The sequence below is a fragment of the Ictalurus furcatus genome, chromosome 17 (genome assembly GCF_023375685.1).
Source record: "Ictalurus furcatus strain D&B chromosome 17, Billie_1.0, whole genome shotgun sequence".
Classification (NCBI taxonomy): Eukaryota; Metazoa; Chordata; class Actinopteri; order Siluriformes; family Ictaluridae; genus Ictalurus; species Ictalurus furcatus.
The window spans coordinates 10,773,882-10,795,273 of record NC_071271.1 but is presented as its reverse complement, the minus strand read 5'-3'; the positions used below and the strand labels follow the sequence as shown (position 1 = coordinate 10,795,273).

General features: G+C 40.6%; 2 protein-coding genes across 4 annotated transcripts in view; both read left to right on the top strand.

The window, feature by feature from the left end:
• The first annotated feature begins 1,823 nt into the window (after positions 1-1,823).
• On the top strand, positions 1,824-12,683 carry tnfaip1 (tumor necrosis factor, alpha-induced protein 1 (endothelial)). Its single transcript, XM_053647919.1, has 7 exons — positions 1,824-2,027; positions 5,392-5,743; positions 7,344-7,513; positions 9,577-9,660; positions 9,782-9,834; positions 9,950-10,145; positions 10,981-12,683. Exons 2-7 carry the CDS (start codon positions 5,503-5,505, stop codon positions 11,197-11,199), a joined length of 963 nt encoding a protein of 320 aa, XP_053503894.1. The 5' UTR covers positions 1,824-2,027; positions 5,392-5,502; the 3' UTR covers positions 11,200-12,683.
• Positions 12,684-13,923: 1,240 nt separating this feature from the next.
• Positions 13,924-21,392, top strand: part of sgsm2 (small G protein signaling modulator 2) — a 48,466-nt gene continuing 40,997 nt past the window's right edge. For all 3 annotated transcript variants that reach the window (XM_053647914.1, XM_053647913.1, XM_053647915.1), the window contains exon 1: positions 13,924-14,175. In XM_053647914.1, the coding sequence (XP_053503889.1) occupies positions 14,116-14,175 (60 nt within the window). In that variant the 5' untranslated portion in view covers positions 13,924-14,115. The remainder of the gene's footprint in view (positions 14,176-21,392) is intronic.

The following is a 21,392-nucleotide window of genomic DNA, read 5'->3' as shown; positions in this document are numbered from 1 at the left end:
AAGAGAAGTTCGGATCATTTTACTGACTCAGATCTTTGAATCTCATTCATCAAAATGAACAAATCTTTTTCCGAGTCATTTCAGCAGAATATAATTAAAGTGTTACATGTTAAATTCCCCAACACATCTAGTACTTACGCAAACGTTGATCACATTTGGAATAAAAAATAAACTAAAAGCTAATGCAGCCAAGGCAGAATTATGAGAAACAGAAATGATTCCTTTATAGCTTAGCTGGGTTTTTAGGCTATGCGGTCTGTCAGTTCACCTCACCTCCCGATCCGAGTCGTTCTTTTTTAAAATAAGAGGAGCAACTTTAAACTAAATAAAAGCTGCCAAAAAATAAGAACAACAAAAACAACAACAAAACGAGAGCACACTCTTTCTGGGATAAGTTGCAAGCTACCTCACAAGGCACTATGGGATTGAGGCTGAGAAATAGCAAATGCCACAATACACATGGCCGCCTTTAGCCACAGGCCTAGCAAGGAACATTTTTAAGGCAAAGAAGTGGAATGTTCTTAAATGGCCAAAATCATGTGGCTTGAATCCAACTGAGCATGTATTAAAAATGATTGTCACACAGTTCATTAACAATCTAACACCAGAGGGCAATTTTAGGACTTCTTCTACTGTCATTCTCATTTCCAATTTTGCCTCTGCACACCACCGCAATGGATTTGAAATGAATCAATATATGATTTTTTTTGGAGTCCCTCCATTTTCACAAGCTCAAAAGAATTGGACAACTGACTGACAAGCAGCTTCATGGGCAGGTGTGGCATGTTTCCTCATTATTTCATGACACATTAAGTAGATAAAAGGTCTGGAGTTGATTCCAAATGTTCACTATGCAATTGGTAGCTTTTCATGGGAATTCTCAACATGTAGTCATCCATCCATCCATCCATCTTCTATACTGCTTATCCTTCTTCAGGGTCACAGGGGAACCTGGAGCCTATCCCAGGAAGCATTGGGCACAAGGCGGGGTACACCCTGGACAGGGTGCCAATCCATCACAGGGCACAATCAATATGTAGTCATTAGGTTGAAAATACAAACAAACATACAAAAAACCCTATCAGAGAGATAGCAGAAACTTTAGGGGTGGCCAAATCAACAATTTGGTAAATAAAATAAAAAAAGAAGGAATGCACTGGCGAGCTCAGCAACACCAAAAGGCCTGGAAGACCATGGAAGACACCTAAAGTGGATGATCACAGAAATCTTTACTTCTTCAAAAATCCCTTCACAACATCTAGCCAAGTCAAGAACATTGTGGAGGATGTAGGTGTATCTTTGTCAAAGTCTACAATCAAGAGATGCCTTCATGAATGTAAATACAGACGATTTACCTCATGATACAAACCACTTTATGCAAAATGTAAAAAACACTAAATATTTACAACAAGAATATATCTATTTTCAGGTAAAAAATTTTTTTTTTTATATGAGCTGAACATGCAGACTTACAGCTTTAATATGAGGGTATTTACATCCAAATCTGGTGAATCACTTTTTATATGCCCCCACTTAAAAAAGGATAAAAAGTAATTGGACAAACTAAAATAATCCTATATTAAATGGTCACTATTGAGAATCGATTGCAAATACATTTAAGGACTTTTTTAAGTACACATGAAAGGTTTTCCACTCCACTTGCCCCCAGGGCTGGAGTTTGGACCCCCTGAGCTAAAGTCTACCAGTTTGACCAGTTCGGCCTGTGTTTCAGCAGCTTGTACTGTACATGGTCAGAGCTGTATATTTTCAGTTTATTTCCAGCAGTGATCAACAGAGGGCAGCAGGAACTCATTCATCTTTCTGTGGCTTGTGTAAACATTACACAGAAGAAGAGGAAAAACACGTCGAAGGCGTTTTGGGCTAAAGGCTACAGCATTGCTGTTAAATAACTAGTTGTTTGTGGCTGAGATTAATTCACTGTTTTTGTTAAATGTAATGTTTACAGCTGTCGGTCTCCTCGACTGGACCTATGAGCAGAAAAGAGCGACTTACTGATCAGTCCTGAGGTCAGTCAATGTTCATGTCTGTGTTAGTGAACCCTCCTCTGAAGTTTGCTGTGTTAGTGTGTGCTTCTCGGCGCTTTTATAGGCCTGGGGAGTTTTTCTTACCTGCCTGTTCAGGTGTTGTGTTAGCGCTTACTGCTAAAAGACTTTATCACTTCTCACATAATATGAAAACGTGCGCTTGCTCTCAAACACTGGAGTGCTAACCACATAGCAGAATGAGGTGTGTATGTATGTATGTATGTATGTATGTATGTATGTGTGTAAGTGTAAAAGTAAAAGTACCGTGTTAAACTTTACATTAGATTTGCAGTATATTAAGATGTTCATAGTCTGATAAAACTTACTAACTTCAAATGAACTAACTTGCAGTAAACTAGTAGCAAACTAACCAGTAGTAATTTAACTTGCAGTATACTAGTAGTAAACTAACCAGCACTAAAGTAACTTGTAGTAAACTAACCAGCACTAAATTAACTTGTAGTAAACTAACCAGCACTAAATTAACTTGTAAACTAGCCAGCATTAAATTAACTTGTAGTAAACTAACCAGCACTAAATTAACTTGAAGTAAACTAACCAGTAATAAATTAACTTGTAGGAAACTAAATAGTAGTAAATTAACTTGTAGTAAATTAGTAGGAAACGAAATAGTAGTACATTAACTTGTAGTATAATAGTAGTAACCTAGACAGTAGTAAATTAACTTACAGTATACTAGTAATAAACTAAATAGTAGTAAATTAACTTGTAGTAAAGTACTAGTAAACTAACTAATAGTATATTAACTTGCAGTAAACGAGTAGTAAACTGAATAGTAGTAAATTAACTTGCAGTATAGTAGTTGTAAACAAAATAGTAGTAAATTAACTTGTAGTATACTACTAGTAAACTAACTAATATTAAATTACCTTGCATTAAACCATATTATTAAAAACTATATTTACTATAGTAAATTAACTTGCAGTATACTGATAGTAAACTTCAATAGTAGTAAATTAGCTTGTAGCATACTACTAGTAAACTAACTAGTAGTAAATTAACTTGCAGTATACTGATAGTAAACTCCAATAGTAGTAAATTAGCTTGTAGTATACTACTAGTAAACTAACTAATATTAAATTACCTTGCAGCAAACGAGTAGTAAACTAACTAGTAGTAAATTAACTTGCAGTATACTAATAGTAAACTCAATAGTAGTAAATTAACTTGTAGTAAATTAACTAATATAAAATGACATTTCTGCCAGACTATGGCACAAATAGCAGCATCCAGTTTATCCATAATATTAATGCTCCTAATTACAAACTAAAAATGGGAATTGCTGCTTTGAGCCCTCCAGGGGACTCCTGTAGTCAATTGTTTACACGTCTCCTCAGTGATAAAACAGTATATGGTGTAGACGAGTTGGGGCACTGGTAAGGACTCTGGCTTACTACACATTGGGACACTGATGACTCAATTTCTGGCGACATGACTACGTAATTGTGTTGTAAAATGTCACCACTTGGCATTTATCAACAAAAGGCAGGACTGATTTTTTCTGACATTATACGTCATATAAATTTGTTGGCTTCATCACAAGCATTTCTGTCATCATTAAATACTTAAGTCATTAGACTCAAATAAACTGTATATAGAACGTCAAATAAAGATAAAAATTGCTAACGGAAGTAATCATTTGAGAGCTACAACAATGATAACAAACTATTTACATTTGTTTGTACATTACGAAGTTGGCTGAGAATTTGTCCATCTTTTTTTTTTCTCGAGCTGAGAGGCTTCAGAAAATATGACGTTACTTACAGTAAGGGCACTGAGTCTGTCCATAGAGGATTTTGTCGTGTTTTTCAGCCAAAAACACTTGATTTTTTAAAAATCTACTTGAATCTGTGAAATAGAATTGATTTTTTACCGAGCGAATGGAGGGATTTTGCGATTGAGACAGCCCTTAAAATGGCCGACTCCCTGATCAGTGCCCTGATTACTGAACTAGGGAGCTGATTGAGACGCACCATAAAAATTGATGATATTGTGCATATGTAAATATGTAGTAATCCTTTATACTGTAGTTTCCATTATAAAGGCTCTTTTAATCATCCTGCAGGATCTCGCTTTTCTTAAGGATTTTATTTTCTTTCGCCTCCTGGAAATGCATTTCTCGGGTAGGGTGAGCACTCGAGGTTTCACCACCCAGGCCAAGTATGTGGTCAAATGCCTCTTCTAAATTTTTTGTTTTGAGACCAAACACGGAATGTAGCAGCAGTCAAACGTCCCCCCTGCCACGTGAGCACTATCAGTATAGACTAACAGATACGTACGCAGACTAAAATTTTCAGATGACCATTGAGTTTGGCCAAAAAAAAAAAAAACTGTATGTAATTCGTCCTGTAATTTTCTCAGAGAAAAACACAGACATGGCCAATTCAGATGGAAATAAAATAATAGAGTAAATAGGAAATTACCCCAGGACCCCATTTCAATTGAATCCTGTCCCTACAGGGCTTTGGTTGATTTGTATTTGTTCCACAGACTACATCCAAAACCCTGCTCCTGCTTGTTGTAATTCTTCACTGTGGTTATTTCACATGTGCTTGAGACTGTGGATGAGAATTAAGGACCAGAACACACCCTGCACATGTATGTGAACGGAAACGACACTTGTTTCAATGTTTCTCATGATCTTAAAAACCTTTTGATCTGAAGGTGGAAGATTAAATGTTTGAAATCGGTGTTGTAGGCAAAAATATAATCGTGCCAACATGTTCATTTCTTTCATTAGAAAAGTAATATTTTATTTACAAAAAATTTTTTTTAAACGGATGACTCGGAGTGAAAAATTCTGAAAAGCAGCCAATAAGAGTCCAGTGTAGGTGTGAACTCCTTTAATACTGTTTAAAAAGCATCTCAGGGAAATTCCTCAAGGAATCGGTCGAGAAAATGCCAAGAATACATTTCTGGAAATTCTAGGCAAAAAGGGCGTTTACTTTGAAGATGCTAAAATATTAATTTATTTTGGATTTAGTTTGTTTTTTTTGTTTTTTTATCACAGCACAATTCCTATAGTTCCATTTGTGTTACTCCAGAGTTTTGACTTTATTATTATTATTCTAAAATGTGGAAAATACAAATAAAGAATGAGTGTGTCTAAACTTTTGACTGGTAGTGTGTGTATTCACCTTGTAGCGTGGGGTATGCTTCGGCCCAGTACTTTTCTACAGTACTGTAATTTGGCTTGGCGTACAGTTTATTATGGTATTTGGATTCAGTTCAGGTTTTTTGACGGTTTGTAAAAGCCACATAACGTTATTTCTAGTTATAAAAGTGTTTGGAAAGCGTGCTAATCCACCTCACCCTGTGTTTGTAGCTATGTGAGGAAGTGCAGAAGCTCACTCTGGCAGCTTCCCCGGCGGCGTTCACCACGGCGGTAAACATCAAACCCACCGTGTGCAGGGTGGTCATCTACCTCCAGAGGGACATGTCAGGAGACAGCTGCCTGCACCCGCTACGGCCTCAGGCCGAACCTGTCCTCTCCGTCACTTCAACCGAATGTCCCAAGATCAAGAGTTGCAGCCAGCGTGGCGTGGCAGGAAGCAAATATGTCCGCCTCAACGTGGGAGGAGCGCTCTACTATTCCACTGTGCAAGTGCTTACGCGACAGGACACATTGCTCAAGTCCATGTTTAGTGGCAAGATGGAGGTCTTCACCGACAAGGAAGGTGAATGTTGTAGAGCAATGCATTGACTGATCAGAAATTAATTTTTTATGCTTTTTAAAAAAATATATACCATGGTCTGTCCGAATACTCGATTCTGATTGGCTGGAAGGTGTGCGTTAAAACCAAAGGCAGTTCCAGTCAGTTTAATGGTTGTTCTAAATTAATGTGCCTATAAACAACTGTAACCATAGTAACGTACAGTTAAACTTACAGCTGGCACAGACACACACACATATTCTCTCTCTCTCTCTCGCTATCTCTCTTTCTCTAATAAATATTTGTTATAATTCATTCAAATAAATGTGCTCTTATCGCACTACTTTATCTCTGTGTATGATTAAGAGCAGGCAGAATTCTAGATCTAACGATCCATATATAAAATAACTAATAAAAATTAAAGTTGTTTTTATCTTTTCAGTCAGATTTTGCGCTGCAAACATCAGTGACAGCTTTAACTTGTCAGTGCAGGCAGGTGACCACGGTATAAGCGGGATAATCCACAGCTAGGTGTGCGCTACACGATTTTAACGCAGCTTCGCATCAGGTGGTCCTTTGCCTCTACGTCGTGCATTAAAACCATGTAACGCACATCCTAGCCGTGGATTATCCCTTAAAGATGCGTTCACACACACAGCGACCGGAGACCGTTCATTTTCAATGCAAACTGGTGACTTCCGGCGACATGAGCGACCGCTTGCGACTAAATGTGAGTGTGTCCAGTGACGCGACAAAGTTGAGAAAAGTTGAACTTTATGCAAATTTGGAGCGACTTGGTGTGGCGACCACTAATGGGAGTGAAGACAGTATAGCGCACGTGATCCGTAGCCACCCGTGCTCACTAGCAGAAGCAGCGCCATTGTGGCAGTAACCAATTAGCTTAGCTTAGCTCAGCTTAGGATCTTAGTGGTTTCAAAGCAAAAAAATTATAAAAATACTAAAAGGAATAATAATGAAACACACTCACTTTTTGTTGCAGTCGAGTAAAATCCCAGTGTAGCTCCTATCTTGGGTGAAGTGTCCAGGAACAAGCAGCACCGCGCCGGACACTTCACCCAGGAAACGCAGAGGCCACAGCCGAAAAGTTGCGGTCTGGCTCCCAGTCACCATCGAACATATAGTGAACGACACCCTGATGGTGACGCTCACATACTGAGAGAGTAGCTACACTGGGATTTTGCTCAATTGTAACAGAAAATGAGTGTTTCATTATTACTATTTTGCTTTAAACGCGCTAAAGCCATAAATTAAGCTAAGCTCATTGGCGCGTGTGCTTTTGCCGGAGATAGACGGCCGCAACGGCAAAGATCACACACTGCTTCTCTTTCATCTTGTAGGATATGATGCATATATACACACACTGCTGAATTTTATATACAGACGCTCTCCATCCAGAATGTTTCATTTTAGCAGCAAAAAAACTGGTTTGTTGTCAAAAGTGGAATAGCGCCACTCATATTACTATGGCAACCAGTAGTAGGAAACCTACCGGCACCTTCATAGTGCAGCGACTGGCGATTTGCAGCGATAAAATCTCTGTATGTGTGAACGCACCTTTACATGCAGTACATGTAGTTATGTTTCGGTGTTCTGTTCCTATCAGGTTGGATTTTGATAGACCGCTGTGGGAAACACTTCGGCTCGATTCTCAGCTACTTGCGGGATGGAACCGTAACTTTGCCCAAGAGCACGCAGGGTGTCATGGAGATTTTCACTGAGGCGAAGTATTATCAGATCCAGGGGCTGGTGGAGTTGTGTCAACATGCACTTCAGGTGAGGACGTCATGTTAGTCCAGATTAGTCTAAGGGCTGATTAATACTTGTGTGCGCACGAATTTATGAACGTTCCAATTTCACGTGTGGACGTTCACGTCACCGTCTGCCAACACATGCATTGGGGGCAGTGGCACATACGCCAAAGCAGAACGTACAGACAACGAACAACGAAGACAAAAGTCTCAGGTTCCACCGCAGCAGAGGGAATGGAGAAAAGGAACAAATGACTGTGTGCAATAAATGACAATTTAGTTTTTACACTCCACTCGAGGTTCATTTGTGGCAATATTACACTGAAATTTCCAGCTCCAAATCTTCACCCAAAGCTTTCCCTATTTCTCATTGTCACTTCTGCTAGTCTTGTGATGTTTTAAAGCAGGGGCGTATGAGTAAGTGCTTATAACGTTGCCCCACTTCGAACAGCTCCATTTTGCTCGAGCGCTAGTTCTGGTTCGGGTATCATCCTAACCCGAGTGTGCCCAGATTCACGGCCCTGTTTAACTAGTCAGCATTTACAGGAAATGTAGTTGTAGACATTTGGAAAACGTGCACTTGTGCTCGTCTGGAGGCTACACTCAGCTTGTCTCGAGGCACAACGTACATCTGTATAAATCAGGCTTCAAGTCAAAATATAACCAAATATCCTTAGTTTCTAATAGGCTTAGGCTTCAAGATAGAACTGTCAGATCGCAGAACTGCTGAACCACCACTGTTTTTGTTGATCGTATATAGTTAAAGGTGGGGTTAATGATTTATAAGTCAGTTCTCCTCATATTCCATGTGTATTGAGGCAACTTTAAAGAGAGAGGGTTTTATTTATTCACACACTAATCACTTCATCTTCAGCCTCAAATCAACAAAATGTGGCTCAATCACTGACAATTAGTACATTTACATGGACAACGATAATCCGATATTAACCCAATTAAGACAATTCTCTGATTAAGAAACTAGCATGTAAACAGCGACTTCTGATGACCTTAATCTGATTAAGGTCATACTCGAAGTAAACACAAATTGAATTAAGACGTGGAGTACTCCTGTTTTAGTCGCATTATCGAAGTGCATTATTGACTACGTTTACATGGACAGCAGTAATCTAATTATTGAGCTTATTCTGAATAAGACAATATTGTGATTAAGGTGTTTACATGAGTCGCCTTTAGGATACTCCTTTCATGTTCCTGTTTTACATGTTATAGAACATAGATCAATTAACAGCACACGTCATTACGTCCCCACGCCACGCCGGCCGACGTTCCCTCCAGAATTTCACGTATCGACATACAGTTGGTCTTCGTTATGATCCCGTATACAGTTTTGAGTGTTTTTATTTAAAATTTTTACAAAAGCTTCAAGTGCAGTTAATTATTTGTCATGCTGTACGTGCAAATAGACGACTGCTTGAAGCCGTGGGCTGCGTCCCAAACCACGTACTTACCTACTGTATAGCAGGTAATTACGTGGCTTCAGACGCAGACAGTTATTACATTACTGCTGTCCATGTAAATGTGGTCAATATCTCAAATAAAAAGAGTAATGAAAAATCATAACAAGATCAGTCAGACATTAGTCCATCCATCCATTTCTGTACTGCTTATCCTACACAGGGGATCCTGGAGACTATCTCAAGGAACTTGGGTTAAGAGGAGGGGGACAGCTTGGACGGGGTGCCAACCCATCGCAGGGCACAATTGCACACACACTCAGTCACACAATACGGACAATATGAAATGCTAATCAGCCTACATTGCATGTCTTTGAACTTGGGGAGGAAACTGGAGTACATAGAGGAAACCCCTCTGCCCCGAAGCACGGGGAGAACATGCAAGCTCCACTCACACAGGGCAGAGGTGGGATTCAAACCCCCAACCCCCAGTGGTGTGAGGCAGACATGCTAAGCACTAAGCCACTGTGTCCCTTAGAAATTAGTCATATTACAGAAATTGCCCAAGTTGCCAATAGAGAATATGAATATCAGGTGAACTTGCTGAATCGTAATCTTACCCTCAAAAGCAGTTCTGCTGACTTCCTTAAGAGCAAAGTTTTCTTCTTCGCAGGACAACATGCAGAAAGCCCTGTGCGTTATCCCCGTCATCACGTCTCAAAAGGAAGAGGAGAGATTGATACAGGGTTGTACGAAGGTGAGGCTCCGCTCATGACCCTTTTTAAAATGGCCGAATAAATGCATCGACACTGTAAATGTTTGGGACACCAGAAAAGATACATTTGCAACATCCTGTTACTGTTCATTTCCTGTTCCAGCCTGCAGTAAAGCTACTCTACAATCGAGGAAACAACAAATATTCCTACACCAGGTAAAGAGCATTCATCAGAAGTATTTAAGCGTTTCGATTACATCTGGCCGTTGCTGGATTCCATGTGTGCGCATTCCTGTGTTAACTCATTCGCTTGCGTTGTGTTTTCCGAAAGCAACTCTGATGACAACTTGCTCAAGAACATCGAACTGTTCGAGAAGTTGTCGCTGAGCTACAACGGACGCGTGCTGTTCATTAAGGATGTAATCGGCGATGAGATCTGCTGCTGGTCCTTCTACGGGCAGGGCCGCAAATTAGCCGAAGTCTGCTGCACATCCATTGTCTATGCTACTGAGAAAAAGCAGACCAAGGTACAGTAGAATCATGATGCGACTATGTGATGTGAGAAGTCTGCATGTCCTATTGTTATCTAGATATAGAGATGAATTCATTTATCTATTTATCTATCTGTGAGATCATTTTATTGATATTAGAGATGCACCGATACTAAATTTCTCAGCCGATACCGATAACCGATTATTCAGAGTGATATCGGCCAATAACCGATACCGATAGTTCTGCCTTTTATACCTCCTTTTAAATGAACAATAATGAATTCCACAGTTCTGAAAGAAATGCAAATAAAAACTTTATTCTCTCCATTTCAACAAGTTGTTTCACAGTAACTGGTCTCATAAACAGAAAACACATTACTCAAATTAACATTAACACATGAACTAAATTCTGAAGATTAAAGTAAGATTTCTTAACTTAAAGAATTTTATTAATTCATATTAACATTGAATTCTAAAAAACCTCCCGTTAGGCTTCACATTCACTCACCACAAACAAAAGCATTTCTACTTCATTACATAGTATTTCTACTTACCCATAGCGTGAATAATAGCCTTTACCGGCCGATACCGATTATTGGCATGACATGACATGGTGGAGAGTCCAGTCAAGCACATGGTAGAAAGTTTTAAGGAGAAACTTGGGTATGGACTGCACCATGTGTGAAAATGAGTCATTCCTGGTGCTAGCTGGTGCAGGAAACATTGTTACATTTCTGTCTTAAAAGTTGTTTACTGGCATCTTTAAGGTTTAAGGATTTGTAGATTAGGAATTTCTCTTATTGCTGAATGCGTCTAAACGGAAGCCAGAACATGATGTGTGATCGTCCTGTGATTTGCTGCTTTGTCTCAGGTGGAGTTTCCTGAGGCTCGTATCTACGAAGAGACACTAAATGCTCTGCTTTACGAGACACTCCCAATTCCTGACAACTCTCTCCTGGAGGCCACGCGCAGGCGGGCTCACTGCTGCTCACACAGCGAGGAGGACGAGAGTGTGGAGCTGAGAGAGCGAGTACGACGCATACACATTAAGAGATACAGCACCTACGACGACAGACCACTGGGACATTAGCTGAGAACCGAGAGTCTTCTCCACTAAAGGGCGAAAGCTTGCACAGTCTGCTGAGAGCTCACGTACACACGTTCGGGACACATTGTCGAGTGTGAGCAAAATGATAACACTATACTCAGACCAGTGTGTGAGCCACGAATGATCACATCGGGGTGTCATGCAAGTCCATTGAATTCAGATAGATCATTTAGACCGGTACTTATTTTTTGGGGGGAAACGCACACGTGCCAGTTTTCTGGTGACGTATACTTAAGTGTACTGAACAGCATGAAAGTGTGAGCTTTCGCCCACAGGCGAAAATTCCGTGAGAAATATCACACTACAGGCAACTCTCTTCTTGACAATTTTTTAACCACTGATTTAACGCTGCCATATCACAACGACGAATCCTGACAATCTCATCAAAAAAAATAACGATCAGATTCTTTCTGTTTAGTTGTGTAGTGAAAAAGGACCAGCACCTTTGTAGAATGATAGTGATTTTAACCTCCTTTAAAAATGTTTTTATTTTATTGTATTTTTTATTTTTTAGCTCTGTATAGACACTAGAATCGAAATGACTGATATACCACTTCTTGAATAACCAGCATTGGTTTAAAAAAAAACAACAACCTAATCCTATAATGTGAACACACATAGCAAGGCTTGCTGGTGTTTTTAAAATCGTATTTATTTATCTATCTCCGAATTGTAATACTAGCAACTTTTATTTTTGATCAAAACATAATGCAAACTAATTGAGAAAATAGCAAGGAACGAGCATAAATTTGCTGCACCTTTGTGACTTTTTCTCTCCGTTGATTATTTTAGGATGCCTTCGAGCCACTCGTGCCTTCCTGTGTTTTAAGCAAACAGAAGTGAGCCCGAGGTCAAAATAAGATCCGAATTGAGATCTAATGACGTAATGGAGGAATCGGTGAAAATTGAATACAGAATGTGCTTTTGGAGTTCACTAATTATATATTTGTGATTCTTGATAAATGATATATTTTTGTTAAATCTGTAGGTTTATTTTATCAAGCCTTTCATACTCTTTATAAAAGATTTTATTTATACGGACTACGTGTGGATCTTTAACTTGTCCTCATATGTTGAAAAAAAAGAAATAGGTGTATTGCTGAAATTTCACAATTCTAGTGGACGATCTTGCTCTTCGTTTTCAGGAACCTACTTTTAGAGGTCTTTTAGAGCCGGGACAAAAACATCAAAAACGTGCCTGTTTATAGAATAGTAATAGAGTCTTTGGCACTGTTGTATGCAATTGTTCGATACACCCATTTCCCAATTTAATAAGAGCACCTGTACTCAGTCGTGCAATTATCCAATCAGCCATCCAATCATGTAGCAGTAGCTCAGTGCATAAAATCTTGTAGATACAGATGGAGGTTCAGTTAATGTTCACATCAAACATCAGAGTGGGGGAAAACATCTGTGATGAGACCTCAGTGTCCTTGACTATGGTACGGTTGGTGCCAGATGGGCTGGTTTGAGTACTTCAGAAAAGGTTGATCTCAGATTCTTGGTCTATAGAGTTTACATACATTATAAGCAGCAGTTCTGCAGGCAGAAATGTTTTAATGAGAGAGATCAGATGAGAATGGCTAGAATGCTATGGTAACTCAAATAATCACTCTTGATAGCCGTGGTGAACTGAAAAGCATTACAGAACACACAACACGATGCACATTTACAGCATTTGGCAAACACCAATTTCTCTCCTTTATACAAATGAGCAGGTGAGGGTTAAGGGCCTTGCTCGAGGGCCTCTGCAGTGCTGAGATTTGAGCTCACGGCTTTCTGATCAGACGGCTAACGGCTTAACCGAGCCCGATATTTACCATCAAGGCAAACGAACATTGAGGTGTACGGGTTACGGAGTAGAGAACACAACTGTTTCCACATCTGTCAGCCAAGAACAGGAATCTGAGGCTATAGTAGGCACAGTTTGGAAAAAAAGGAAAAAGGCAAGGCGAGGTTTTTCCATGAATGAGCAGGCTTACATGTGTTCCTATTAAAGTGGCTGCTGAGTGCACATACAGGATATACTGTGTGCAAAGGTTATAGCAAGTGAGGACAATTTCTGAAGTCTTATTATTAAACTCCCCCAGACCTGCATACAAGAGGGCAGAGAGAGACACACACAGAGACAAAGACATACAGAGAGCGAGAGAGAGACAGAGACAGAGAGAGACAGACAGATGGATACAGAGAGAGAGACAGACAGACAGATGGATACAGAGAGAGAGAGAGACAGACAGATGGATACAGAGAGAGAGACAGACAGAGAGAGAGAGAGAGAGACAGACAGAGAGAGACACACACCAAGAGAGACAGAGACATACAGAGGGAGAGAGAGACAGACGGATACAGAGAGAGAGAGAGCCACACACACAGACAGAGAGAGAGACAGACAGAGAGACACACACACCAAGAGAGACAGACAGACAGGTACAGAGAGAAACAGAGAGTGAGACACAGAGACATAGACACACACACACACAGGCATCACCCATCATCATCATCTCTCTGTCGCTTTAACGTCATATAGCTGAGAGGCTATAAAAAGTGCGCTCAATCGCTCCTGTCCACTTTAGTATTCAAACAAGACAAGGATCCAAAAATACATGGAGGAGCAGCAGAGCCGTGAACTGATTAATGCTATTGGTCAGCGATGCCCGAGGGGGGCGTGGTCGTCGGGTGACGTCACATCAGCGGTACGGAAGATGGCTCCGCGGTGCGTTAACGCGACTCCTGGATGCGTCAGCGCTCCACAGCCACAATACGCGCTCGTGTGAAAAAAAGGAAAGAGGGATAAAAACAATAATAAAAATAATTAAAAAACCCCAGGAGGAGAGGAAAAGGCGAAGGCTGTAAATCTGTGCTGTGTGAAATCAGTGTGTTAAGCAGTGCGGGGCGATGGGTTCAGCCACGGAGGAAGAATTTAAAGAGAAATTGCTCTGGAACGTGAAACGCGAGGTGAGTGCGCTTTATCCGAATGAGCTCCTGTACTCCATACTGATAAATATGCACGATCGGTGCATCCCTGAGTGCTCACGATCAGCCCTCATTCAGTGTGTCCACTGTGTCCGCTGTGTTTACTGTGTCCACTGTGTCCACTGTGTTTACTGTGTCCACTGTGTCCACTGTGTTTACTGTGTCTACTGTGTTCACTGCACACAGCACCGAGGTTGTGTGCATTCATACTGGGGGAAGTTTGGGGTTATCTGATGGAAATGTTACTGTAACCTGCTGAATGATCTCGCTTCCAGTTTCCCGTTCACGCCCCTCCAGTTTAAAGACGGATGATCACTCGCCCTTAGAGGGAAAAATAAACACAAAAACTACCCAAGAACATATACATTTTGAATTTCTGTAAGATGTGCTTTCATTCTGGAGTTGTTGGATTCCCAGCACAACTGTTATTCTTACACTTAATGGCTGATCATGCTGAACCTGTTGAATAGTGTACACGGAAATGATTTGCATCCTGCACAACTGTAATGTAATATACAACCTACGTTTTTTTTCTTTTTTTAGATTATCTACTGTACACATATGAAAGCATGAACATTAAGACTGTCATAACTGTAATAACTCAAAGCAAGTTCCTTGCTTTAAATGAATTTAATTGATCAGATGGAACACCATCTGGCCATGCAGCTTCATTTCCACTATCTTGTGAGTCATCGCTCAATTTGTAAATGTATGTGCATGTATATATACACACACACACACACACATAAATATAAATGATGTACAGAAGCAACAATGGAGTGCACGACACTTCAGACTTAATACATAGGACCTACTGCACGTAATGAATAAGAGGTCCTTAATTCTGAGTATTGTCATCACCCTTTCTGTTGGTCTGTCCACGCTTTAGAGGTTGTCAATCACCTCACCTGATCCAACAGGTGTCAAATCATAGTGCGTTCCATCTTTAGGAAAGGCGGTGTTCATTATTCATTTATAAGGTAGTAGATTAAAGACCCTTCACTGGTAGGTACCAATGTTCCTCCTTGTCATTCAAAGAGTAAAAGCTCTCTGATTAATTGGAGCAGGTGCATGTGGGGTGGTAAAGTGGATCCGCGGTTTGATCCTGAGCTGGGGTTGTTGTTTGTGTGGATTTCATTCGGGTTCTTCGGGTTTCCTCCTACAGCCCAAAAACAGGCCAGTAGGTGGACTTGCACTTAGGTGTGAATGAGTGTGTGAATGAGTATGAATGATGTCCTGAAATGGTTAGGCAGCACATCCAGGGTGTATTCTGACCTCATCCTCTGTAGGTGTTCCTGGGATAGGGTCTGGGTCCACCTCAACCCTGACCAGAGTAACGCGACTACAGAAAGTGAGTGAGATGCATGGAGATCATGATTGGAACATAAATTTCTAGAAATGTAAAATATGGTCTGTAACCACTGTTGTACACTGTATGGCCAAAGGTATGTGGACACCTGCCCATCACACCCATATGTGGTTCTTCCCCAAACTGTTATCACAAGGTTGGAAGCACACAATTGTATAGGATGTCTTTGTATACTGTAGCAGTACCGTTTCCCTTCACTGGGGCTAAGAGGACCAAACATGTACACAAAGCAAGGTCCATAAAAACATAGTTTGCACAGATCCCTGATCTCAACCCCACTGAACGTTGTACACTGTATGGCCAAAAGTATGTGGAGACTTGACCAATTTATGTGGATACCTGACCAAGTGTGTTCCCAACTTTGGAACAAAGTTGGACGCACACAATTGTATTGAATGTATTTGTATGCTGTGGCGTTACAACTTCCCATCATTGGAACTAAGCGGTCCGTAAAGACATGGTTGTCCGAGATTGGTCTGGAAGAACTCTAGTGTTCAGCACAGAGCCCTGACCTCAACTCTACTGAACACCTTTGGGACGAACTGGACCCCAGGCCTCCTCACCCGACACCAGTACCTGACCTCACTAATGCTCTTGTGTCTGAATGAGCACAAATCCCCACAGCCACGCTCCAAAATCTAGTGGAAAGCCTTCTCAGAAGACTGGAGTTCATTATCACAGCAAAGGGGGACTCAATCTGGAATGACATTTTCAAAAAGCACATATGGGTGTGATAGTCATGTGTCCACAAACTTTTGGCCGTATCGTGTAGAAGATATTGATAAGACAAATGTAAAACAGTCTAAAGAAGTGCAAAATAACTTCATAGAGCATTCAGCAGGTCTTTTAGCATGCGACTTCATTTTCTCTGAATTTTGTAGGATTGCACTCACGTGCGCTAATATTGTGCAACAGTGTGTAAGCCTTCGTTTAAATCACTTCTGTTACCTTTACGCACACGTATAATTGAATCTACAGTACAGTGGGTTTGTGTCTGGCTGGCAGTACCTAAAATGAAATCTTGTCTTCACTGGGTTATAAATCTGCACTATACTGCTATAACAGCAGTTGAACTCAAACCCTGTTAATAAATCTATCGGAGTAAGCAAAAAGGAGCAAATAGGGTTTTTGATGATGTAATAAATCAAAATGACAACTGTAAACTTCAATCATCAGTCTCATCAGCTTGGATGAACCCTGCAAATCTGCTCTTTTGAATGAAACTTCTAGATAAACCTAAGAGACTACACTTTTTGTTCTTTTCAAAGAGACACAGACTTATGTTCTCTATTCAGTCTGTACTCTCGAGAGTGGTGCAGTGGCCAGAGTTAATGAGGAAATGAATTTTTAACGTCATCTCGTTAATGAAGTTTTAAAGAGATTTTATACATCCGTCTTGCGCGGCTTTCGGCTCTTACAGCGAGTCAAGCTATAGTCGTAGCAGAGATCTATTCTTTATAATACTCATGAGGATAATTGGACATTTTCAAATGACTCTCATCTTGTCCTTACGCTTTCACAAGCGAATATCGATTTCTTTGTCAGAGGAGTAACTGAGTCAGTATCTCTGAATGGAATCGAATCATTTATCCACTATTTGTGTGTGTGTTGCGTCAGTGAAACACGAGACCAGTAGATCAACAAAGAAAGCATACTTTTCAATCTGGAAATGTTTGGTGAATTAGGTGGATCTGGAAATGCTGGTAGTCAATCCTCTTTTCCCAGCACTCTTTGTGTTACACCTCAGACCTCTGTCACTATCAGCTGCACTTAGCGGCCTCCTTGTTGCCTAGGAACTGAAAGCATCAGCAACGACCTCAGAAGTTTAACTGCATCAATTCACCATTTATACAGCTGCAGCATGCAGCGATTGTGCGAGGAGGCTTTCTCCACACCACACCACAACAGTTGCCATTACTCTATATTCATTACTCTTCCTCGTCTGCACTTTGTGGTCATGCTGCATTATGGTACTGAACATCATTCTATTTCAATAAAGTTTTGCTTCCATAAACATATACTTTGTACATACAGTCTTTTTTTTTATTTTATTTGAAAGTGATTTTGTCCCAGGCATGGTGGGTTAGTGCTTAGAATGTTTGCCTTGCATCTCCAGGTTTGGGGGTTCGAATCGCACCTCCTGTGTGCTCGGAGTTTGCATGTTCTCCCCGTGCATCTGGGATTTCCTCCAGGTACTTTAGTCTCCTCTCCCAGTCCAAGGATATGCGTTGTAGTGTGATTGCTTTCCAAATTGTCCATAATGTGTGTGTGACCGTGCCCTGCGATGGGTTGGCACCCCCATCCAGGGTGTCTCATTATTGTGTGCAGAGCTCTATGGGATAAGCTACAGGGAAACACCCTGGATGGGCACCATGCATGCACACACACATTGAGCTGTGAGTTGGCAAATATACCCACTGTGCCACCGTGCCAACCTATTTTGTTTTCAGCCAATCTTAATATGAAAGTTTTTCATTAAGAACATACACAGTGTTGTCATTTGGAAAGCAGAAAGTAAAAAATGAGATAATCTGTATTACTCAAATGTTAATTTCTTTTATTGGTTTACATCTGGATTTTATGCACAATGCATGTGAAGTACTATGCGTTCTGTGTAAAACTGAATTCTAGGGTAATATTCAGACTATTAACTAAGGTTTAATGCTGTAGTGTTTACTACACAATACACCACTAATGTAAAATGAATGCAAAATACTTTTTATAGCACAAATATATATATTTTAAAATGGAGACTAAATCACTTCCAAATATGAGATGGAAGAAATTGGCATTCCCATTATATTGGGTACTTCTCTTTTTTGTGACTGCTCTTCTTTTTTAATCCCCCAAATCCCAGGTTTTTTTATGTGACAGTCATTTTCTGCTTGTCATAAGTCTATTATAGCCTTTTAAACTCAGTCAGGGACCAAGGTTTTACGCTTTACCATGGCTTCAGTCCCCCAGCAGACAAGTGAAACATCTGGAATGCTACGATATGTCCATAAAACATGTACGTATCCACTGACAGGCCCCTTTTATCCTCCAGCTGTAATAATCCATGAAAAATGACTTCATTAAAGCCATTGTTCCTGCTGTCAGCCAAGCTGGAGAATGGGATTTAATGCCATATTGTTCAGCCCGGTTCAATTCTGCTTTCTGTGGTCCCATCTAAATCTGCTGAACCATGGAGCCAGAAATGCATAATATACAGTGCATCCGGAAAGTATTCACAGCGCTTCACTTTTCCCACATGTTGTTATGTTACAGCCTTATTCCAAAATGGATTAAATTCATTATTTTCCTCAAAATTCTACAAACAATACCCCATAATGACAACATGAAAGAAGTTTGTTTGAAATCTTTGTAAATTTATTAAAAATAAAAAACAAAAAAAGCACATTTACATAAGTATTGTTAATAAAATACATAAAATACATGTTTAAAATATTTGAATAAATGAACTAGCATGCAGTCTTGACATGATGACTGCACAATGCAGTGGTGCAAACACCATGCACAACTTCCTGTGATAAGAGTTTCCCTACAATCAGTGGAGTAAAAGGAATTGGTGGCATTCTCCAGTATTACTTTTACTAGCTGTGGTCCTATTTCAACTTTGCTAGCCACCAGGGGTGGTGAGAATGATCTGGATACCTTCTTGTGCCCCTGTGTACGCATATCTAGACCTTAGTCACAAAATGACATGTGATGCGTGTGATGCAGTATTTGCACTAAATACAGCTGACATACAGCTAGATTCCCCTTTCCTCTTCTTGCCTTGTTCACATATCTGATCATGTACAACTTATGGAACTCTATGCTTAACAGCTTGTAACCACAATCAGAGCTTTGTCCTCGAAAGCTGGCGATATACTCCTATAATGTCTTCTGCCTAGGGTTGGCTTTTCCTTGATAGGCTTTTTAGCTGTCACTCACTGCATTGTTCACTGGTTAGCTCTATGCTAACCAGTTGCTCTCTCCCTCCTAGGTTAGGGTTCTCCTTCAGCACCACCTTCTTCGATTGTTTACATCTACTGCCTGTGATTTCCCAACCACTAGCATGGTTGAGTATGTTTCCCTTGCCGTAATGTGCGCTGGTCACTATATTAGGTGGATGGCTAACACACAACGCTTAACTTCATTACTGGCATGAAGCTAGACTCATTAAGAATGCTAGCCATCCAGTCATCCCAATGTGTGGCAGACATTATTGTGTTTGCCTATTATATTCAGCCAGGTCATGTATGCTATGTGCTGTACTGGGTCTTGTTGAGGGTGCTAGGATTGTTGACAGCAGCTGCAGCAGTAGTTCCCTTGGACTTGCTTATGAGACTTTCAGAAGTGGTTTATCAGCCTATGGCTGGACTCCAAACATCATATACAAAGATGTGTCCTCATTTTAGCAAGAGGAGTGCAGGATCTAGCTTGCTGGAGATGCAAGCCTTTTCTAACAAAAGGGGTCTGCTTAGCACTGGTGCCCCATCGGTGAGAGTGTTTATATAACCACAAACACATCCCTTACTATCTGGGAAGCAGTGTGGTGTCAGAAATGATGTCCCACATCTGAGAAAGGTTTGGTGAGGGACAGGTGGACCTTTTCACCAATACCAAGTCAACTCATTGCTGATTGCATTTCGCCCTGCTGAAGGTAGACCGAACACTGGGATTTGGATGCATTAGCTCAGAAATGGCCTCACCCTCTTTTACTAGCTCTTGCATCATTCATTGTACACCTTTCTGCCTCTACTGCTGATTCTGCCCACATTACACAGAATTCATCAACTTGGCCAGAGATTCCTACTCATAGCCTCAAGATGGCCACGGAGGCCTTCGTTTCCACTGCTATTTTCGCTAGTGCTTAGAATACCTTGGCAGCTTCCTCTCTGTGCAGATCTGCTATGCCAAAAGAATGGAGAGATTTGGCATCTCCAGCCAGGTCACATGTGACTGCTGGTTTGGACCTTCAGAATGAAGTGCAGACTGAGGACTATACCCTAGCAATCCAGGGAACACTCCAGAATGCAAGAGCCCTTATACACAAAGGTTATAGTTGGTAGCTGTTCTGGGAATGATGTACACCTTGTTGATGGGATCTGGTACACTGCCCAATTCACAAAATGTTAGACAGGTGCAAATCCTCATCCCCATCACAGCACCATGGATGGCATCTCTCAGGGAGCTCATAAACTTAAAGGAAAGAGGCGAGGTACCTCAAAAGCCTGGTGTGACCCTCTTGTTTGAGTCCCTTAAGGCTCCTCTTTATGAGCCTATACAAGAATCCAAAATGAAATCTCTAAAAACTTTGGCAGTAAGCTTGCCTTGCATGCATTGGTGGCAAGATGACCCTGGGGTGACCAAACCTGTATTTTCTGCCCAAGGCCATATCTCCCAAACATGTAAACCAGTCGATTGACCCTGCAGTATTCCAAAGGGGGCAGACCTGTAGACCGGTCCTTGTTGTACCCATCTAACTACTGCAAAGTTGATTCTATAACTTCAGGGAGTGGCAAAAGACCACAATCAGGTGATTGTGAATGTCGATTGTAAAGACTGTATAAAACTGTGAAAAAGAAAACAATTCTACAGAGTTGTATGCGCTCCAAGTCTGAAAGTCTATATTTAAAAAAAAAAGAAAAAAAGAAAGTACAGTAAAGATCATGCAATTTATTTTTTTTAAATACATTTTTCTAACATTGCCTGGACTCAGTTTCACCACAAACTATTCCAAAATTAGTTGTTTTTTTTTTTAAATCTGATGTAACTGCTGAACCAGTTACAGCTAGAATCGAGACTAAGTTATACTGTATTTCCTGCTTGTCGCCCCCAGACA